We start from the raw sequence: 23,282 nt of genomic DNA on the forward strand, positions 1-23,282 counted from the left end.
TGAAAGAACCCTAGGCTGGCTCTCTCCTCTGGGTACAGAGCCCACTTTCTGATCCCTGCTGGAGGGGGACCCTGCTGCAAAGCTCCCTCTTGTACCACTAGGTTTTCTTCTAATCCTTGATGCAAGCACATAAGTCTTCTCTTATTTGTATTCATTTTGAAAGCCTCTTTGTCGTCACTCGGCCTGTCATGTGGCATGGTGGGCTGGAAGCTGCAGGGTCTGCCCCCGGCCTGTGCTTTGATAATTATGTTGCAGGCCTCGGACCTGGGCTTAGCTGCTTGGAGGTTCTGTGAAGGGCAGACACATCCCCATCCCCTCTTTCAGTCACTGTAGCCATTCAAGCCTGGTCCAATTAAGCCATCCCATCTCCTTCTAAAACTTCCCTTGTGTTCTCACCAAGCAGCCTTGGTTTTCAAGTGTGTCCCTTAAGCACAGTCATTAGCAAGCCAATGCAGGACAAAATGGGTTTTTGGAAAACACTGTCCTCCCTGAGCCGCATGGATTCAGGGCCCCAGGGACAAGGGAATTTGGTGAGAAGCCTAAGCAGGGGGGACATTTCATAAAGGTGTTTTTCGTAAAGACTCTGTCAAAGAGTACACTGGAAGAGCATTTCCCCCTTGACTAGCTTGTGTGGGACAGGCATGAGGTGATGATCCTGGTGACACCTGTGCCAGAAGCAGAGTTAGAGTAACTAGAGGTGAGCTCAGTGCTAAGTGCCTCGGCGCCCAGGCACCTCCCATTCCACACCATCTGTGCCTTGGAGCCGCTGATCTATGGCATTCATGGTTGTTGTCACCGTCAAAATCTGCACACTGTCCTCAGGTCCTGTGGTGCTTATAGTCTTCTAGCCTACCTGGGCCATCGAATTTGCTCTTGGGCCTTTATCATGGCTGCCTAGCAAGATATAGGGTTTCTTGAACCTTTAATTTCCCTTTTTTTTTTTTTTTGCCTAAGTTATTTTCACAGATTAATAATGTTCAAACATTTACTTTTAATAAACCATTGAAAATTTATTTTAAAACAATTCTTGGACATACTTTACCATTCATTAAAGAGGAAAGCTAATTTGCATGCTAATGAGATGGACGTACTTGTTTTACATAAAGAACTGAATCCTGCATGAAGAGTCAAAACCGCAGAATGTAGCATGTCTTCAATATTTTTCAGAATTGAATGATATTTTGGCTTTGTGATCATCAATGCTAAGACTGTCACTGTGACAAACACAGTACAGAATGCAGAAGTATATTTAAGCCATTTTAGAAATTGTTGGAAATTCTGTTCTATTTCTAAGCCAGAATCTACTTAACTGTTTTGTTTTGTTTTTTAATAAACCCAAAGTTTCAGCGCATCAATTAGAAATTTTCATTTTTACCTATTTGAGACAGGGTCGCTCTATTATGTGGCTCTGGCTGACCTAAAACTCACTCTGTAGACCAGGCTGTCTTGGAACGCACAGAGATCTGCCTGGCTCTGCCTCCCACGCTCTGGGATGAAATTTGTGTGCCGCCACACCTGGCAACTACCAACCTTTAAATTAAAATATTCTAACGCAGCATAATCCATAGACAGACAAATTTGATACCTACAGGTTGAGGAATGTCAACAGGAAAATATTCAAGTTCTTGTTTTCTGTAATTAATTATATTTCTGTAAAAGGAGAAAAATTTGTATGTAAAGTGTAAACAGTGCAGTTCATAACACAATGGCCTCAAGTCTGAAGGGAACTCTTTGTGGCAGTGTTTGTTGATAGTGCCTGGTGTGATGGCACGTGCAGGGCAGTGTGTCTACCTCCTGTGTTCAGAGCAAATGACGTTGAAGTTGCATGACTTGGTATGGTCGGAGCACCTTAGCTACCTTATGAATGCAGTGACCTCAAATTAACTTTTGACCACTGCGTGTTCAGAAAATTTTTACTGTTTCAAAAGTTTGAGTAGATTGATTTACTTTATGTATGTGAGAATGAGTGTTCTGCCTACATGTATGTATGCGTGCCACAGGTGTGCCTGGTGTCCTTGGCGTTCAGATGCCATTGGATTCCCCAGAATTGGAGTTCCGGATGATTGTGAGCCACCATGTGGGTGCTGAACCAAACCTGGGTCCTTGCCAAGCCTAACAAATGCTCTCAACTGCTGAGCCATGCCCCTGTTGCCATTTGTGCGTGTGTGTGTGTGTGTGTGTGTGTGTGTGTTTAACCCCTCCCACAGTCAAGTTATATGATTCCTGCCATTGGTTACATGGTCCATATGAAGCTGCAGCCTATGGCACAGGAATCTGGGACCCAGAGATATGTGTGGCCAGTGCTGTAGGCTAGTGAGTGCTTTCATATTCCTACCACATCCTAGTTCTTTAGTAGAAGATTTTTACATTTCTTCTTCAGTCAAAAACACACTTGGTGGTAAGGCAATCTGATACTCTTTTCTTAATTAGTTTTGTAGATTCAGCCAAACCCCTTGCTAATGCTCCTGCCAAGCAGAGGAACAGATGCCCTGACTCCCAAGAGAACAAAAACAACACAAATCCCACAGGGAACTACTGACTTTAGCCATCAACTTGGACTGTCTACAGTACACAGCCATCTAAGCAAATGCTTACAGGAAGCCCATGAAGGCACAGAAAAGATGTGGTTGACACCTATAAACACTCAACTTTATAGAGTGGCAAGTGTGAGAGTATGGGTGGGACAGGTCTAGTTAGTCGAAAGCCATGGAGTAGAATGGAGTTTGGAGAATAAGAAGTTCTGCCTGGAGAGTCCAGCACTAACCCTGGCTAAGGCTGTCAGACCTACAGGTCCCACCGCCCCACAGCCATGTGACCTCTCTCCCCTTGCTCCCTGCCTCCCCACCCCACAATGACCCTACCGAAAAGTCACCATCGGAGGATTCCTGACTGATGTGGGGACGGCCCTTGGCAGGGAGGAGCAACATAAGACATAGTGAATCCACCCTGTTTCTGTAGCATCCAGAAGGGCCTATGGGAGAGGGCAGGGGCACACAGGCATGCTGGGGCTGAACCTGACAGTGGAGCCATCATTCCACATGGCTCTGAAGACACCCCATGACATTCTGCTGTGCTTAGGGGCTCCCGGCACATTCTGCTCCAGACAGTCCCAGCTTTGGACTGAAGAAGATGAAGGCAGTGAGGGAGGGACTGGCCAGAGAGGTGCATGTTGCTTAGAGCCATGGGGGCAGGCTCCTCTGGGGAGATTCACATCACATGCTGGCTTATTCTGGGCTTGCTGAATGAATGGAGGGAGCTAAGCACCTACTCCTTTATTTCCAACGTAATTCAGACCACTAGGAGGGCAAAGCCCCCGGCTGCCCACCTGTCTGGAATGGGGCCCCCATCTGCCTCCTTAGTTTGATCATTTATAAGCTGTGAAGTATCAGGTGAAGGATCCCATTGGGCTCCTTTGAAGGTTCTCCTGAAAGCTAGGAGCATAGAGGCATCCTAGGATTACCTTTGTGTCAGGATCTCAGGAAACAGGGGTTAGGAGGGGTGGAGAGATGGTCTGTTAAAGCACGTGGGAGGCCCTCAGTAGAAGGCGCTATGGTCATTGGGACTTACAAACTGTAACAAGCCAGGCCCTTCTTCTCTGCAACCGAGTCTATCAGCTGAGCACAGTAGAGAGCCAGACCCCACTGGATGCACATGTCTGTACACAGACAGGTGGGAGAGATTTACTTTAACCAGCTGGCCCATGCTATCGAAGTACAAATCCAAACTGACCCTGCAGTATAGGGTTGACCTGAGACCTGAGCACTGTTCCTGGGTTCCCAGAGCACACATGATGGGCTGGAGAACTCTAGAGAACCCACCCCAGCAACGTCCAGAGTCCAGGACATGCTGAAAGGACTTGAAAGCACATCACCCACAGGGCCAGATCCTGACTATCATCTTTGTGGGAAGCTCACAGACAGGGCCTTGGCCTGTGATGGAGAGATAGTATCTCTCCATCTACCCTTCGCAGGGACATGGTGAATGTGTGTCCTGCAACAGACTAGTCCCTTATATTCAACAAGCCCCAAAAACCATTGCAAGGGCATGCTTCTCTTAACACTTTATAGTAACCAAAAACTAAGAACATTAGAAAGGCTTCTGGAAACAGCCTTTCTCAGAGGCTTGAAAGACAACAAGGTGTAACCCTAGCTACTAGCATTCAAACTTGAACCCCCTCCCATTTAATTGTTTCCTGCCGGGCCATCTGCATTACAGATCTTCATCATCAAAAGTCTCCAGGCACCTCAGCAGCAGCATGTCATCATCCACTGGAGGCTCTGGCTCCTGAGGATCAGTAAGCAAGAGGCGGCAGATTAGGATCCAGGACTTTCCAGGCAGATAAGAAGGTCCCTGCAGCTTCAGGCAGCTTCAGGGGTTATGGTTATTTCAATACAACATTCTATAACTTTCAGGAAGGGCATCGAATATTTGGCTCCTGCCCCATACTTGGAAATCTTACAGCTTAATCTAAATGCCCGTCTACAGATAATGGTGCCCTGCATAGAGGTATGGACCTCGCGCTGGCTTTAAAGAAAGGAATGTGATGGTCCTTCAACTGTGGTACAGACTGTCAGGAAAAGAGTTAAGGGCAAGGCACTGTGCACAGCAGGCACCCATTTATGTTTGGAAGAACACACAAATATTGGCAGACTGCCGTTGAATGCATGTGCAGGAAACCAGTCATGGTGTTGCCTCTGGGAAGGAGTGGCTAGTAAAGCAAGCACAACGACAAGAGAGACTAAGGTTTTATTCAATATCTTTTGGTAAGTTTTGAATTTCATACCATGTAGATGGGTTACTTATTATGAAAAAAAAAAAAACCCAAAAGAAAGAAGGAAGGAAATAAGGAAGGGTACTGTGTTAGCAAAGACTTCTCATTCTTTTCAAAGGCAACTTCTCAGGACTCCCTAGTGTCCCTTCCTTAAAAGTAATTCCAGAGTTTTTGATTTCCTTCTCTCTGCCAAGCAGAAAATGACCCCTGCTCTTTTCTGTAGATCAGGGTTGATCCTTCTGGATCCTAATAGCGGTCAACCACTTAATGAGGGTAGGCCTCCTGAGGGTGACACCTAGATGTGGGTTTTGCAAACCCCCACCGTGACCCCCTGCTCTGGAGATGCTGAGCACTGTCAAAGCCATCGGTAGTTAGAGCGAGGCACAGGAAGACAAGAGCGTCCAGGAACAGCCCCGCCCTGCTAACACTTCCTTCCAGATGCTGGCGGGCCGCTGGAACCATGGGCTCTCTGCTGCTCTACACCACTCTTCAGAGATGCTGTGTGCATGCCAACAGAGCTTCATCAGAACCTTCCCATGAAGGTGACAAGGGGCAGCAGAGAGCTGGAGGTGCCTCATGAAAGAGATTGAAAGCTCCCTTTTCACACCAGGCTATCGGAGCACAAGGCTTCCTGCCCCATCACTTTCAAAACACAAGTTCTACGGTCCTACCTTCATAAAGCTGAATGAGGATCCTTTAGCACCAAGAGTCTGGATGGCTAGTGAGACCCCACGGTAATACACAGGAGGGGTACTCTTTTAACGTACTAATTTAAAAGTGTACTCTTCTAACGTACTAATTTAATCGCATTCAACAGAAAGAGTGGGACAGTAGCTTTAGGATAGGCATTCGAGTATTGGTGTGAAGAAGAAAATAGACTGCAGGGACAGACACTGACTTCAAGTGGGACTTGAACTGTGAGCAGGCAGAAGGAAGGAACCAGTGAGAAAGGGGCTGGAGGATAGCTCTGCCCATGGAAATGGTGCCCTCACTGCAAGTGTCTGTCATTGTTATAGCTCTACTTTAAACAAACAGCTGGATCTTGCTAAGTTAGTGAGGAAAGTCATGGCTGTGCATCCAAAAGGGCCTGTCCTCAGGAGGTGTGGTCACAGCCCCCACCATGAGTTTCAGGAACAGCCTCCTGACTGAGGTTCTGTGACTTGTGTCACCACTAGCTACAGTGTCAGCTTTCAGAGAGAAGTTAGCCTTCAAAAGCTGACCAGAAATACTACTGCATACTCGCAGAAGACTAAACAGAGAAGCTGACACAGTGTTTATGGGTGCCTGCTAGGAACCAGCCCCTGGGATCTGGCTTTGCCGATCTGTCCTGGAGGACAGCTCTCTGCCTCTTTCTTCAGTTTCCCTGGTCTCCTCCACTGTTCAGGAAGCACTGGAATGAATTTGAATAACCTTAGACCAAACCAGAGAGCCTGAAAACCCCCTGAGGTGGTTGGAGTCAGGGTTAGCTAGAGTGCCCTCCCCACTAAAGATGCTGGGCAGAGGGTCCATCATCCCACTCTATCTTACCTGGTTTAATGGAGTGTTAACACAGCAAAGGCCTTTTAAAAAGTCAACGATCTGTATGTAGAGCTGAAATTTCTCCTCTGTATTTTCTGAGCTGCAGTTGGGAAACACAGAGCTGACAGTAGAAGAAACAGAAACCATTTAGGATCCTAACCTTTCACCTGGGCCTGCCACCACCCATGCCATAAACACTGGCTCACTGTGCAAACTTTAAGCACCCAGTTGAATTCTCAAGTAGCCCAGGGATGTCCCTGGGAAATGTGTACCAGCTCACTGAAATGCCATATCTGGAAAGCCTGGTAAGTACTATGGCAAGCCTGCCTCTTGTGTCTTAATGGTCATGTTCTAAGCTGTGTCACCCTGAGTGAAGGAATGAGAGCTCCTCTTGCTCTCAGGCTCCTGCAGCAGGACCCATGGTTCTGGGCCCATCTGAGGCAGCACAGGGAATCCATACACAATGAGTTCTGCCAGCTAGTGGCTCCCACTCAGCACCCCACGGTACTCAGCTTTGAGGAGAAGAAGTAGTTCTCTGTCATGGGCTTCTTCCTCTCTATCTTTAGGAGCAGCCCTGTGCAACCAGTGCCTTGCAGGACAGAGGCTGTGGGTATCATAAGGCAGACCTGCTCTCAGTTCTTCCTCGAAGGAGGTTCCAGTTAGCTCAGGAATCCTTTTCCATGGAAGGCAGGAAAAGACATTTTAATAGTTTCTTTTGTCCTTTCAGCAGAACGAGGACTTCTTGACAATAGCCTCTGGCAGCTTCTTGACAATGTTGTCCTCACAACCTAAACCCAGCTTAGAAGTAGGAATGTTGGGTTCTACATTTGCTGCAAAATGATCCTCCACACGCAGGTGGGAAGAGCTCATACTGCATCACCTCCTGGTAAATCCCCAAGCCTGGTGAGGGCTGGGTGAGGCAGGCAGAATGGAGGAAACAAGGTGTGCATTCAGGAAGCTCGAAGCTCTGCTTGATGCCACCCAGGTCATGGCTGCCAGGACGCCTTGCAGGCTGCCACTGAAAGGACAGTTTACTCTGTCATAAGGGCATGGATGTCCCTCAGTCCCTAGCAAAAACACTTACATGTCAGGCATATTGTCAGCCATGACCACAACTTCTCAAACAGCAGATGCAGGCCTCCAGTTCTGGGCTGGCCCACTCTGGGAAACGCCCCCCTTGGTATTGATGGACCAAGATGCTTCTTGCTTTAAACCTTTTCCGTCTTCATGTCTTCTCACTGTGGTGCACCCGTCCTGCCCTCTGCTCCTCCTTCCTCTGTTCCATCAGTCCTCTCTTTGTACTGCTTAGATATCCCTTCAACTCCAAGCTCATTCCTAAGTTGGCCCAGGTTCTCTGTGCCCCATTTCTCACAGATTGACTGCCATTGCTTGCCTCATAGACTAAAGGTTAGTCTTTCCCCTCCAAAACTTCAATTCTTGTAAGTATGAATGATGGGGCTATTCAAACCCACAGAATGATGGAAAGGTGTCAGGACTCTTATAATGTAAAAGGGGCCCTACAGAGATCTGGTTGGCCTTGAACGGCCAACCTCCAGAACCCTGAGCAATGAGTGCCCATTGTTTTTAAGGTGTGTTGTGTCAGGATGCCCAGAGCAGGCGTAAGCAGAACCAAGGCACACTGGGGAAGCCTGGCAAGTAAGAGCTGTGCTCTTAGACCCGAGCATATAACCGGATACGTGCCAGCCCTGGGCCAGGGAGTATGAATTTCTTCCTCTGGGGACTATGTGTTTGTCTGCAGGATGCAGAAGAGTAGCTGTAAACACCCCAGGAATGAGGCACTCATGCACACCCACCCACACACTCACACTAACACAGCCTCACACTTACATGCTTGCTCACACAATTTCATATGTGTGCACATGTACACCGCATACTCACCCGTACATAATCTCACATCCACGCACACAGGTACACCCTTTCCTACACCACCTTCCTCACCTGATGTTAGACATGTGCTGAGCCTCACTCTTATCCAGGAAACTTGCCACATCGAAAGCATCTTCAAAAAGGATCTGAAAGGAACCACACAATGACCTGTGTTAGAGCTAACACCGTAGTCAGCCCTGTGCCCAGGGTTACCGGCCGAGAGCAGCAGATAGGCTCTCGCCAAGGAGAGAAAGAGCTGGGGACCGCTGCTGTCCTCCTCTGAGAGGCGGTAGCCAAAGCCTCGGGCTGCAGCCAGGAAAGGCCGGTCCAAACCTCCCAGCTGGAGATCTGTTCAAGTCTACACAACCCCATCTCATCCTGGGTACCTGAATACAGGGCTGCAATACAGGTGCTGACTTCCACAGCCTGCTCATTCCCTGGCAAGCTCAGCATGGTACTCCTTACAGGTCACAAGAGCTACAGTCACATGTCTATCCAGTCCAAAACTCTCTAAAATCTAAGTATGCATGCATGCATATATGTATGTATGCATATATGTAAGTATCCACACATATATGTATGTACATCTGTAAGTATGTATGTTTGCATATATGTAACTACCATGCATGCATGTATGTATGTAAGCATGTACATAATATGTAAGTATGTATATATGTACATCTGTATGTATTATGCATGTTAAGTATGTATGTATGTGAAACTTAAACACATTGACGGTATTAACAGTTGTCTGCTTTATAAAAGAACTTTCTGAATATCAGGAGAGTTCTGAACCAGGTGAATTAGGAACCAGTGAGTAACTATCCCTCCAGACATACTCCCTGCTGACACACTGACCTGTTTTTGTTTTTGTTTTTTTTTTTTTTTGCAGTCATTTTCTTCATCATGTCAGAAGATAAAGTTACAATGATTAATCATATGAGAATAACCTCTGGCTTAGACTCTTGTTGTTTACATAGTTTCTGGTCCTGCTTTTTACTGAATTTGTGTTCAAACAGAATACTAACTGTTCAAATGTGATTTACAGTTCAGATTGGGAAACTTAGCAAATAAAAAGACAGGGTACCTCGGTAAATTTGAATTACAGATTAGAAGACTTAATACTTATTTATCGTAAGAAGGCTCCAAATACTGCAGGAGATAAACTTGAATTAAAGTATGATCTGCTTCCTTTCTCTACCTCCCTGAGGGGACAAGAGGGCTTCTCTGGCCCTGACTGTACAGGTGCTGGCAGGTCTGCCCGGGCTCTCCCCCCCCCCCCCCCCAGTATTGTGGTTCTGTCCCAGAGGGCAAACATTTGCTCTATTGTCTTCCTCATTTGGCCCCCTGGAACACAAGCCTGTGAGATGTTGGCCTTCCAGCTGACTTTCTGGAGACTTTTGCTGTCTTCCTTAACTACTGTTGTCACTGCAAGGACAATCTGGAAAGGACGCATGGAAGGGCCCGTGCTCCTGTCTGTCAGGCTGGCGTTCCTTCCCACAGATCTGAGACAGAGCGCTCCTCCCTAAGCTAACCTCCTATAATTAGTCCACGCAATGGCAGACCACTCATTGTCCTCACATATACAAGGCCCTGTCATGAATCACCTGCTGAGGGGCATTAAGAAAGTCAAGGCAAAGGACCACCCCACTGGTCTGCTCACCTCTTCTGGGGTGGACTCCAGTGAGCAGCTGGCCCCTTGGCTGTCCACCCCACTGTCCTTCACGCTGCCCTCCACACAGGCCAGCTCTAGGCAGGCCTGGGTGAGGTCTGAGAAGCTGCTGTTCTGTTGCTCCCACACCTGCAGGAGACTGGCCTTTTTCTCCTCAGAGAGGGTCTGCCACAGGTGGGAGATGGCCGCGGAGACAATGGGAAGTGTCGCTTCCTGTGGGGAGATGATGCTGTTCATGGTCAGGAGGTCCATCGTCTGCTTGTAAAAGTTGAGGTACCTGGAACAGACGTGTGTGTCCCTCAGGCCACAGTCATGGCGACCATTTCTTGTTTTATCAATAGCATGGTTTGTCTCTGTCTTCCCCCAGCCCCATGAGTGCAGATGGCATCCTGAAGGCCATGGAGGACACAGATTTCTGTCACTCCCATCTCTTCTGCTCCTGAAGCTCTCTGCCTTGTACAAGGCTTGGCTACGTTAGCTCTCCTCACTCTGGGGATATTCTGAGGCTATGAAGTAGCTGGCTTGTCACACTCCTGCTTGAATTTGGGGCCTGAAAGTCTCAGCTATGGAGTGGACCTCCTTGTCTCCAGTCCATGCCTGGCTTCCAGAGGGTCTTAAGTCTGTGGAGGAGGCATTAGACGTCTGGACAAGCCAGGCACCATCTTTCCATAGGAGCAGATGTGGCCTCGTTCTCTACCTCCCAAGAGCAGCTTTCTGAGGCGTGTGTGTGGTGGAAGGAGGGGTAGATTACTTAAAAATTACTGCCAGCAGCACCCTTTCCCCAGGGACCCCAAATAAATGCCCATTCTAAATAAAAACTGTATTTGCCATACAGATGTAACTTTCCTGGTGTTTGCCCAGCCCCTGAGCTGTCTCCATCGGGGTGCTCAACACAGGGAAATCCTGTAGTTCAGTGATTTGGAACCCGGTTCGAATCACGTGTGTGTGGAGGCTGCCACACAGGCCAGCTGCGGTGTCTGTTCCCTTCCCCACAGAATCTCCCCATGTGAGTAAACCACCATCCCACTGGTTCTTCACACCGTTCAAATTCCAGGAGGTCTGGCAACAGAGTAGCAGAGGAATGTGAGAGATCGACTTTTTTCTCCTCTTCCTCTTCTTCCTTCTCTTCCTGGTCCCTCTCCTCCTCTCTCTCTTCACCATTTTCTCGTTCTACAGGTCCCTGCCCAACAGCCTGGGGGGGACACCATGGCAGGGAGCTGTTCTGAGGGAAACTGGTTAGGAGCACACTGGGGGAGACAGAATTGAGAGTGTGAGGCAAGCACTGCCAGGGAACACACACACATTCATAACACAGCTTTGCCAACTATACAATCCAAATATCTAGATAATAACTAAGCGGCCCTTAGGAATACAAGATGGCTCGGACAGCATTTGAAGTTCAGTCACCTTACCATGTCCACAGGCTATAGACGAAAATTCACGTGCTTATCTCATTTTACTTTTCTGTGTACAAAATAAAAATGATAAAGACTGTATGCAGAGATCAGAGGTAGTTTCTTTCTTCCTGACACACTTTTAATTGTTGTCACATGGTACAACTTGATTTTAAATAAACTGATCCAATAGGCTATAATATAGTTAATATTTAATATTGTATTAATTTAATATGAAATAGTTATATAGCCAATAATATATATTTTTAATAATTTTTACCACAGTTTATAATACACATTCATTGTTTAAGAATTTGAAAAACAGGACTGAAGAGATGGTTCAGTGTTTAAGAGCACTGGCTGCTCTTCCAAGGGACTTGGGTTCAATTCTCAGCACCCACATGGCTGTTCTTAACTATCTATAACTTCAATCCTGGGTTTCCAGCACCCAGGCTCCAGGCACACTGCACGCACATGGTACATAGGCATACATGCAAGCAAAACATCCACCCACATAAAATAAAAATGAAACAACAAATTTGAAGGATTTAACCTAAAAAAATTCTGAAAACCAGAGAAAAAAGTACAGAGAAGAAAATGAAGTTCTAAGTGTTCACACCAAAAGAACCCTGAACAACATCACTTCATGTAGGCAGACAGATTTTGATAGGCTGTAACAGCAAGTACTTTGTAGCCCTCTCTGGGTAAACATGGCTTGCACTCTGGTTCTCGTCAGAGGCCAACCTGGACATATATCATGCCCCTGGAGATGGATGTGCCATTGGACCACTGGAGACAGCAGGGGCCTGACAGTTGCCCTCAAGTCCAAGACATAGTCAGAGTAGCTCTGAAGCCTGTGGGCCCCATGCAAGGGAAAGGGCATCAATGTCATCTTTTGACAGCAATGCAGAACAGAGAACAAACTTACACAATATGCATGAAAAGCAAGGCAACCAGAAACTTAAACATAGAACTTGACCTCGGTCATGGTTTGGATATGAAGCCCTGCCCCCTTCCTCCCCAGGAGTCTCATGTGTTGACGGCTTGGTCTCTGTTGGTCCTGTTTTGGGAGTTCCTGGAAACATAAGATGGTGCGTCCTAGCTAGAGAAGTGGAACACTGAGGTTGGGCTTTGGGTGTATCTTGTCCCTGGCCCCTTCTCATCCTTCTTTTGCTCCCTGTCTTCTGTGAGGGGAGTGGCTCTCCTCTTCCATCCATTCCTGCTGCCATGATATCCTGCTCAAGCTCATGGGGCCAAGCCACCCTGAACTGAGCTCTCTACAACTGTGAGCAAAATAAAGATTTCCTCCTCTGAGTTGTTATCCAGGCTACAATGATGAGAAAAGTAACCAACAGTGGAACTAAAGGAGGAGAAAGACATTTCTCAAACCGGTTTCTCTGCTCAAGTTTGACTGACGTCAGCAATGACTATTCCACATCTGTAACACCTGTCTTCCCCAAAGACAATTCTCTCTCTAAGACGTCTAATTTGGCTTATATTTCCATGAGATTTGAAAAGGCTAAGATTGGTCTTTTCTTCACTTTCACATAAATAATAAATAAATAAATCTATTAGTTGATACATGTCAGCCAATATAAATATCACACACGTGTGCGCACACACACACACACAAACGTCAAGATACATGGTCAAGATATCCATGATCTCATTTCTCTAAAGTAGTAGGAAAAATTAAAAATACCAGATGGGTGGCTGTCCAACAGTTAACATGACTTTTCAGAGAGATGAGATGAGACATAGTTTCCTGCTTTTCTGTACTCTTCTGATTTCTGTAATAGGCATGGATCATTTAGAAAGACTATCCAAGCCATGTTATAGGATAAAGGAGAACTGAGGTCTCCCCTGAGTGAGACAGCTGTAAGGGAGTGAGCAGGAACCCTGATGGGCATGCTTACTTAGGCTGCTGTAACTCAGCAACAAAGGCTTCCGGGTGAAAGACAACATGCTCCCGGCTCCTGGTGCCGGCCAGGTCTTACCTGTCATTGTCAGAGTACATTTTGGCATATTCTTCCTTGACCTCCTCTAAGCTGCTGGCATTCCCATCTTCTAGGTTGAATGATCCTAGTGGAGATGAGGGCAAGAGTCATAAAGAGAAAACAGACCTTTGGGTCTCTCCTGCCTGTCTAGTTCAGGGAGCCTATGGTGGGGGTGGAACACAGAAAACCCAGATCCTCCTAGGTTTGGAGAGTGCAGAGTCCATTTCCCACTTCCCCAAGACATGAGGGGAGAGCTCAGGTCCAGAACTGTTTGCTTCCTCTCTGAAGCTGAGGTTGGGTGTCTTTGGCATGTCCCACACAGCCTGGAGACCCTGGCTCATGCTGCCAGGCTGCAAGTTCTCTGGAATGGGAGCCAGTTATGGCCCAACACGGTGCCTGATACACCGTGGTTCTTAACACGTATCTGCTGATTCCGTGTAACCTAGTCTTTGCCTTCAACAGAAAACCCGAGGAAGCCTTCTCCCAGGAGGGGTCTCTTGCCTTTGAGCTTCAGCAAATTGTCCAAGGTTTGTTCCAGTTCCTGAATATGAATCTTCGTCTTATTCAGCACCTGCCACTGAGGATACAGACAGACATTGTTGAAAAGGCAGCCTTTCACTGCTGAGACTTTTTTTTTTTGACCCAGCAAACCTCTTCTCAGATTGAGGCCGCATTCACTCAACGCAAGGCCCATCCTTGGCCTTGTCTGTGGAGTGGACAGCACGTCTGCTGTAACGCATAGAAGGCATGGAGGTGCGTTTGGATGCTATACATGGACGCCCACTGAAATACCAAAGTATCTGAAAACAAGCCGTGCTGGGACAGGACTGCAGTGGCTGGAGTGTAGGCTGCTTGCAGGCAAGATACTGTGACAAGGAGGCTCCGGAGGCTGAATGTCAGCCTCAGGCTTGCACAAAAGCCCACTAGACCTCTGTACCAGCCTAGGATAGATGAGACCCTGTTTTGTTTTGTTTTGTTTTTTTAAAAAAGAACAAAATAATTAAAATATTTTTACATTATCTAAAAATAGCAAATGTTTTGTGGATTTGAACTCAGAAAATTTCCCTTCCTTCCATCCTTTGTCCTATACACTCCACTGGTCTTGTCCTGGCACGACAGGATGATGCTCTGGCTGCTGTGGTCTACATGTTTGTCTTCTAAATATGTTGAACCTAACCTTAATATGAAGGTGTTCAAAGGTAGGGCCTTTGGAGAGGCAATTATCATCAGACTAAACCCTGCATGTGAGACTAACACCCTGAGAAAAGAGGCCCAAGGGGGCTTGTTCACCTCTTCCATGTCAGGACACAGCTAGATTTCATATAGAGGACATGCACTCTATATGAAACAGATATGCTAGCCCTCTCCAGACGCTAAATCTGCTGGCAACTTGAACTTAGAAGAGTCTAGCCTCCAGAGCTGTGAGCAATGCATTTCTATGGCTTATGAATTTCCCAGGATGCTTTGTTAGAGCAGCTGTATCAGTCTGACACTGTGGTCCAGAGCCAGTGGCCTGCCTGGGCTCAGCAGGACCTCTGGGCTCTTCTCCAGCACTCTTTCCCTCCCTTTGAGGCCAGGTCTCATGCAGCCCATGGTCAACTTGTACATCCTGTGTATCTAAAGATGACCTTGAACCTCTGATTCTTCCAGAGTGCTGAGATTACAGGTGTGCACCACCATGCCTGGCTTCACAGTGCTGGCGACAGAGCCCAGGGCTTCGTGCATGCTAGGTAGGCAATCTACCACCCAAGATACACCCTCCCCCATGTGTTAAATTCCTACTGCATCAGGCAAGCAAGACACATTGCTATTGCTATTTTTCTGCAGTATTTTTATGTAGTTTTGTTTCCATCTTTAACATGTATTTTATGGTCGGGGTATGCCACAGTGTCCCTGTAGGTGCTACAGGACACCTGGTAGGGACTGCTTCTCTCATTCTGCCAGGAGAGGATTCTGGGGATTGAACTCAGGCCACCACCTCCCCCTGCTGGGCTCTCTGTCCTACCTTTCAGAGTGCTTTTCGTAGGCTCACATTCTTTTAGGGTTTGGTTCTGATTGAATTATCTTCCCCCAAACCCCAACACCAGAAAGAAAAAGACACGTGTGGTCCTACCCCTGGCAGTCAAGCCAAGGAATGGCAAGAGCGGGTGGAAGGTGCCAGAAGCCAGTAGAGGTATAAAGGAGAGCCTGACCTTGTCAATTCACTGCTCTTGTCTTAGGCATTCCCACCCCATGTTTGCTGTCTTGTTATGGTGGCCTTGGAAAGATTAAAACAAAACAAAACAAAAGCCTAAAACAAAACCAAATCACAAAACGTTGCCAGTCATTAGCCTCATGCCCGGATTGTCCCTCAAGTAACCAAGAAAGAAAGAAAACAGTGGGCAGCTGGGTTGCCAGGCAGTTGCGATTGTGCCATTCAACACAGACAATCTAACTTTTCAGAGCCTCAGTTTCCCAGTGAAATTGGAATGATGTAACCAGAGCCGTGAGGAATAAATAGCACGATATACTGGAAAACAAGGGTGTAAGCATTTGAGACTCTGATGCAATGCTCATCTTTTCCTGTGAGTCTTGGAAAGCCCATCCAGGCCTATGAGGAAGCCATTAGTATTCCCTTGTTTAACAGATGTGGTAACTGAAGGCCAGAAGAAACTTGCCTCCCATTTACTGGGACTAATCAAGAGCCTTGTCCTTACATGCTAAAGCAGGAAGACACAATGTTTTGGGAGGTGCTGTAGCATATATGGCTTTTCTCTAAATCTAGTTGCACTTTTTACGGCAAGGCCATGGTGCCTGTTTTCTGTTTGCTGTCCTGTTAGTCTATGAACACTTCTCCATTAATTATTGACAAGGACTTTAGGTTTTTAGGCCTCTCAGGAGCACAAAGCAAGTGCCTCTATTCAATGGCTGTGGAACATAGCTGTGCCCAGGGGAGAGCGCTTATCAGTAGAGAACCCACTCCTGCATCCTGAGTTTCTGAACTTGCCTTTCCTCCACTACTCACCAGCCCCACCCTTTTCCAAGGGTCTGTGTGGAATTCCTGCTGGTGGAAAGAGTACAGGTGGCTTATACAAAGGAGCCCCATACAAAGCAGTCAGATTGCCTTTAAAATTTTCACAGAGCCTGGGCCTTCTCAGGAGCTCTTCTGTCTCCTAGCCCGACCCCAAGCGAGAACCCTCTAGAAATTCTATTAACAGAAAACCTTAAAGCTTTATGATTGCTGCTTTGCTGAAGGTACATCCCAGGAAGGAAGTCACCTAGCTGGAAATAGTACAGGGCTACAAAGAGTCCAGAGAGGGGTACGTGGAAAGAGAGTCAGCCAGGCCTGGAGGGGGAACATGGCTTCTTTTTGGCCTTGCCTTCTACCAGAGGGTGCATCTCTTCCTTTCCCCTCCTCCCTACGTTCCTCTGCCCCTCCAGTCTCTGTGAAGAAGATGAGGAAATACAGAAAATCTCCACTGTGGCCTCCTGTAATATTCCTATGATGATGGATGAAATTGGTTTCTTCTACTAACACCCCATCTCCCAGGCCTCACTCCAATCTTTGCCAGCTAAATAATTAGCGTGTTGTTAATTAGCAGCTAAAAAGACAGCTGAGAAGGAAAAGAGCTGGGTGGTGCACAACCGTCTTCTGATGGACCAGCCTGACGCCATCAGATGGAGTGAGGGTGGAAGCCATTTTGTTATGAGGTCAAAACAAATTCATTTCTGTTTCCTGCAAAATTCAACTTGACTATACTTTAACCTGTTTCTGAAATTTGACATGATCACCACCCTATGGAGTTTGACCTAGAATATACCCTGATAAGATGTTCTGCCAAATGATTTAAAAATGTTCAGCCAAGTTCCCATGTAACCAAAATTCCTCTGCAAATACCCAATCCTTGAAAAAACCCTGGCCTTGACTATATAAACCACACCTTCCCTTCTGTGTTCTACGCTGTGTTTTCAAACCCCACTTTAAGAAGACAGCCCTGTCTTGACAGAAAATGAAGCTTGCTAAATTTGACCAAAGAATTTGGGGTAATGGTTTTCACTCTCAGTGGTATCAACACCTTCCTAGCACTGGGGAGGCAAAGTCAGGAGGTCTGATTTCAAGCCTGGACTAATATCCGGAAAGTCTGAGGCCAGCCTGGGCTACATGGAGACTGCCTCAAACATCAGCAACAAAAAAAGGAGGAAGAGATTAGTGTGTGCCGGGAGGTACAGTACACTGAGTGTGCCAGTGTGTGGTATGGCGTGTGCGTGTGTGTACAGTTGTAGTATTGTACACGCGTGTATGGTGTGTGTGTGTGTGTGTGTGTGTGTGTGTGTGTGTGTGTGTAGATGCACAGGGTCCTGGCGCATCCTGTTAGAGGCTGACTGTTGCCCACCAAGTAACCACATGGCCTCCCCCAGACCCGTAATTTCCCTCTTGGTGTCGGGCTGCCCGCTGCTGGTGGGGGAGCATGGCTTTGACAGTCTGCCTGAGGGCAGCAGGGCTGGCAGCTCGAGGCTGGCGCCTCCCTCGGTCGGCAGCCCTACTGTGTGGAGAACTGTTTGGCCATCCCCGAGCCCCTGTACCTTTGAGGCTGTGAGGTCAGACTGGGAGTACACTGTCTTCCTAAGGTTGTTGAAGAGCCCTGCCAGGGTGGCTCGATGGCGGGCCTGGGACAGGCGTCTGCGGGCCACCCGGGACTCAGGCTGCTGCGGCTGGACCACTGGCTGGGGTGTCCCTTCATCACTGGGCTGGTTGCCTTCTCCAGGGGCGGCCATTATAATCTACAACATAATATACCCTTTTTAGCCCTGCATAATAAAGATACAACAGTGAGGAAGACAGAGAGAGCAGACAGAAGGACGATAGCTCGTACCCACAATAAACCACAGGTGACTCCAAACGTCCTCCTGAAGCTTGACTATTTGCAGTGGACTTTCAGTTGAGGGGCAATGGGCTTACCCAGCAGGATTCCAGCACATTCCAGGGACTCAGCAGACATTTGTTTCTGTAGCCAAGGTCAGACCTGGACCTCGAGAGCTTGCGTGAACAGGCCTGGTTCCACATTGTGATCTTCCTAACCTTGTGGCCCTCCTTTGGCACAGGGAGTGGTTACAAATGGAGATGAAAACCTAAGAACTCTATCAAGATGTCCACTGTGGATCTGTGAGCTTTTGGGTGTATACTCTGAACCCCAGGAAGAAGAACCACAAGTTCACTACTGTGTACTAAGCAAGCAGTTATATGGCCCTTCACAGGCAGCAGGCATGGCTTTGCCTTGTCTTGCTTCTGTTACTTTGTAAAGATTACAGTTATAGTGACATTTGCCATAGGTGAGTTTACAAAATAGCAGTCCTTCCTTTGGTTAGGTGATTCTATGTGAGGATCTTTCTTCTTCTTCTTCTTCTTCTTCTTCTTCTTCTTCTTCTTCTTCTTCTTCTTCTTCTTCTTCTTCTTCTCTTTTATTTCAAGAGGTTTCACGTTGTCAAGGCTGGGCTTAAACTCACAATGTAGAAGATCACCTTGACCTTCTGATCCTCCTGCCTTGACCTCCCAAGTGCTAGATTACATGTGTGCTGCATAATCCACCGTTCTGCAGTGCTGAGGATAGAACCCAGGCTTCCCGAATCTAGATAAGCTTTCGGCAGACTGAGCCACGCCCCCAATCCAATGGTATTTAACGAAAGGCACGGTCCAAGGCCTCCTCCTCTCGCCAAAGGAGTGCTCACCCCTCCTCCCCACAGCTCTGAGCAGGGAGTGCTCCATCTTCTTTCCCCGAGGCACAGTGGTGCTCAGTGCTGGATGCCAGGTTTCTGCTGGGTACCCTCGTCCCTGAGCTCAGTGCTTCAGTACAGGGGAATTCACGCCTCTTGATTTGTAGGGAATGTGAAGATTTCCCAATGCCAATGCCCGTGGTTTGGGTTTCCTCAGCTTAGACACACTGAAACTTCTGCATGGCTGTGGGGGGTGGAGGCTGGAGGAATGTGCAGTTCTTGCCTCCACCACACGGGGGAGACTCTCTCATTACTTGCTCTTGCTGCTGTAGTCAGTTTTCACTGCCCAGCTTAAGGAGTGAGAAAAACGCGGCGCATCCGGCTGCCTGGCATTGCGGTCTTCATCTCCTTCCATCAGCCTTAAGTTCTCCCAGGCCAGGGCTAGGCAGGGAGGCTAGGAGAGGGACCTCCCCCTCTGCCCGAGGAGGAGGATGGAGCCCGGTAGATGACAACGAACAACTGAGTGATTTTCAGTGTCCTCCGACAAGCTGCCCCTGGTCACCACCAGCAGTGACCTTTTGAGACTTCCCAAAGATAGTCTCTCCTAGCTATTATTATCCGACCTGGAATTTTGTTTTTTGTGTCCCTTGACAAGGGCCTAACTCTAGACTTTTCGGACCAAACTTTGAGGGGGCTGGTTTGGAGGGCTGGTTTGGAGTTCCCTGTGTAGAGCAAGCTGGTCTTGAGCTCACGGAGGTCACTTGTCTCAGCTTTGGGAGTGCTGGAACTAAAGGCAGGAGGCCCGGCTGGATGATTTTTCGTTTCCTTTTTTATTTAGCATCAATTTGTGTGGGGGCACACATGGGTGAAGGTCGGAGGACAAGTGAGTTCCCTCCCTTCACCTCCCACGACCCGGGTCAGAGCTGGACTGTAAAGCTTGCACGGTGAGTGCACCCTGCCCCCTGGGTGCCCAGACTGAACGGTGATGTGCTTGGATCTACATCAGTAGCAACTGTGATTTGTGTGGAGACGTCCTGCCCAGGAAAAGTACCATAGAAATCTCCATAGGACGGGAAAAAGGGAGACAGATCCAAAGTTAGCTTTGTGCCAGGAACGGGGGAACTGAGCCCACTGTGAGAGGGAGACCCAGCAGAGTGTAAAATTATGATCAATAAGCGATTGTGCAGTGTAGGACAGGTTCTTACGGTGGAGCCTCACACAGCCTGGAAGTCAAGATCTTGCCAAAGCTTCCTGAGTGCTGGTGTTACAAGTGTGTCTGTGCCCACCCGACCAAGAAGTGAAATTTGAGGGGCTGGAGAGTTGGCTCAGTGGCTAAGGGTGCTTGCTGCTCTAGCAGAGGAGCAGGTTCAGCTCCTAGCATTCTCACCAGGCAGCTCTAAGTCCAGCTCCAGGGACAGCCAACACCCTTGCCTCTACGGACACTGGCACACACTTGTACTAACCCCCAACATGCCACCTTCACAAACACATATATGTATAACTAAACGTAAAACGAACCTATAAAATGTGTTAGCTTCGGGTGTAGCTTCCTGACAGAACACTTCCTGGCTGTGCCTAAGTGTCACAGCAGAACAAACCATAAAGCCTTTTCTTTAAAAGTGTTAAGGAATCTGCTCTCAGCCCTGCAGGAGTCAGAGCTCTAGAGGGTGTATAGCCTAGAACTCCAACACTATGAAGAAATCAGATTGTAATACTCGAAAAACTCCAGAATTTTCCAAAGACCCCCCCCCATGATTCTGCCTAGTAGTCCAGGCTGACCCAGAACTCTCCCCCTGTCTCAGCCTCCAGAGTGCTGGGCTCACTCAGGTTCTTTTAACAGAAGAAAATTTCCCTATTCTGCTCATTGACTTCCTTTTGCAGCCTATGTCATTTTTGTCACCTATAATACTACCCATCTCTGTCCCCAATCCCTGTCCCAATCTAGAAATCCTGAGCTGGCTTGTTCTTTCTTTGTTTTATTTTGGATGGCCTTGAATTCAGAGATTCACCTGCCTCAGCCTGCTGAGTGCTGCCTGGCTTCAGAGGCTTTTTTCTTTTTTTTGGAGACAGGGTGTCTCTGTGTAACTATGGCTGTCCTGGACTCACTTTGTAGACCAGTCCGCCTCCCTGAGTGCTGGGATCACAGGCGAGCAACACCTTATCCGGCTGCTGACTTCTTTTTCAAGGATACTTCAAGTCTTACATCACCCGAGAAGCCTGCACACTGGCTTCCGGCTTAGTCTTGTTTTTCCACCAGGCTGATGAGCCCCTTGGCGGGGCATCCTCCCAACCGTATGTCAAGATGCAGCACCATGCTGGCAGACATGCTTGGCTCCAACACCCCTTTCTGCATTGCCTCTTCCAGACTGAAGCAAAGAATCCAAATGACTGGGTCACCAAGACAAAAATCTCCCAGGAGTGGGGAGGAACAGAAGCAAAGTTTGACTAAGGCAAGGGCAACGAAGGTCACAAGGAAAACACAGGAGGGGAACATGGGAGGCAGAGAAGAGATGGCATTTCCCTTTTCTCTAACTCTAGGGGCCTGTTTGTATTCTAAGCATTCACTGTTTCATCCTTTCAGTTGAGAGGCAATCAAGTGGAGATGTGTTAAAGAGCCCATGAGAACCAATATAGACACTTGCTGCCTAAGGAAACAGACACAGAGTATACAGATGCAACAAAATCCCAGTCTTTCTCGGGAAACTGGGCGTGGCCAGAGAAGTGATTGAGCTTCTAAGATGATCCAGGCTGTAGGGAACTCGGTATGGAGACAACAGTTTGAAGGAAAATGCTTGTGTGGTGGTTGTGGTGGCCTCGGCTGTGGTGGTGGTGTTTTTGAGGCAGAGTCTCAAGATTGTTGCTCAGGCTAGCCTTAAACTCAGGATCGTCCAGTCTCGGCCTCCCAGGTAGTGGAATTAGAGGTATGTGTCAGTGAGCTTAACTGAAAAATACTTCTAATAATCACAGGAAGGCTGTGAGTAGGGGATCACACCTGCAGACCCAGCACCTGGTGGCCAGAGGCAGACAGATTGCCAAGGCCAGGGCAGACTACAAAGTGAGATTCTGTCTCAAAACCTCCCAAACTTGGGTTGGTACATACACAGCTGGCTTAGCATGCACAAAACACTGGCTCCAGTCACAGACCCTGCAAACACGTAAAACCAGAAGCAGAGGCAGGGGCATCAGAAAGTCAGGCTCATCTTTGCCTATACAGCAAACTCAAGGCTTCGGTGATGTGAGACCATCTCAGACAAGCACACTAACGGTCCCTCTCTCCAAAAAACAACAAACAAACAAAAAAACAACCTCAAAAAAACAAACAGAAGCAACATAAAGATGACATGAGCTCATTATTTTGTATGATAACGTAAAAAAAAATCAATTAAAAATGAAGAGCAGGCAGTGTGGGTTACCTAGTTTAGTGAGACTTTACCTAAAATAAAAGATAGAAAAAGAAAGAAAGAAAAGGAAAATCCAGGTGGTGGATGGTGTGGAGTTGTGACAGAGATGACACAAGTGATGGGTGTGCTGTGTAGGGAAAGGCAGGCCAGCTTATGGGTCAGTTTAAGGCCTGAGTCACAACGCTAGGTAATGTTAGCCAACAGTGTGGCCAGAATGAGCCAAGAAGCTTCCCAGATCTTAATTTCTCTCCCCATAACCAGGAGGTAAAAATTCCTTAACTAGACTGCAGTCTAGATGTTCTCGCCTTACTTGATTATAGCCAAGGGTCTGTGACTCTCTGGAGCAAGAGCAAGAGACACAAGTCATTCCCATTCTGGCAGGAGAGTGGAAACGAGCCACCTCATCCTAAGGAATTCTGCGCCTCAAATTCAACGACAAAGGTTGCTGTGTTTGCTGTGTTCAAAGCCCATCCATCCTGCAGAAAATTGGCCCAGAAGAAAACACAAGACACTTAAGAAAGGTCTGGGTGCTAAGATATTGCCCCTCAAAAAAGGACTGCTGAGTTACGCCATAGTGTGAGTAAGTTATGTCGACTTGCCGAGCAGCTTCCCAGTAAAATAAAGCAAAATGGCAGCTTCATGGATATGTCCTTCTGAAGAGGCAGTCTGTGACAATTCACACCACCGTGGCCGTGGCCGTATAACCTCTCTAGAAACCAAACACACTTCTTCTCATTTCTCTCCCTCCTCCTCCCCCTTTCTTTCTGACAGAGTCTCATTATGAAGCCCTTGCTGGCTTTGAACACAGGATTCTCAGCCTCCTCAGTGCTGGGATTACTGATGTTTACACTATGCCAAAGTCTAAAACACAGTTTTCTTTTCTTTTCTTTTCTTTCTTTCTTTCTTTCTTTCTTTCTTTCTTTCTTTCTTTCTTTCTTTCTTTCTTTCTTT

At 47.5% G+C, this 23,282-nt stretch overlaps 1 protein-coding gene across 2 annotated transcripts; it reads right to left on the reverse strand.

Moving 5' to 3' along the window:
* Positions 1 to 4,209: 4,209 nt before the first annotated feature.
* On the reverse strand, positions 4,210 to 17,994 carry Stra8 (stimulated by retinoic acid 8). Of its 2 annotated transcripts, none has more exons than XM_055602164.1 (8): positions 17,803 to 17,994; positions 13,741 to 13,816; positions 13,240 to 13,324; positions 11,054 to 11,080; positions 9,840 to 10,125; positions 8,249 to 8,322; positions 6,299 to 6,410; positions 4,210 to 4,284 (listed from the first exon to the last, which is right to left on the reverse strand). In XM_055602164.1, exons 1-8 carry the CDS (start codon positions 17,992 to 17,994, stop codon positions 4,210 to 4,212), a joined length of 927 nt encoding a protein of 308 aa, XP_055458139.1. The 2 variants fall into 2 exon arrangements, with proteins under 2 accessions (XP_055458139.1, XP_055458138.1); XM_055602163.1 differs by having other exon boundaries at positions 10,889 to 11,095.
* Between the last annotated feature and the right edge of the window lie 5,288 nt (positions 17,995 to 23,282).

This window comes from Psammomys obesus, unplaced genomic scaffold, assembly GCF_907164565.1.
Source record: "Psammomys obesus unplaced genomic scaffold, mPsaObe1.curated_primary_1811, whole genome shotgun sequence".
NCBI classification, from domain to species: domain Eukaryota; kingdom Metazoa; phylum Chordata; class Mammalia; order Rodentia; family Muridae; genus Psammomys; species Psammomys obesus.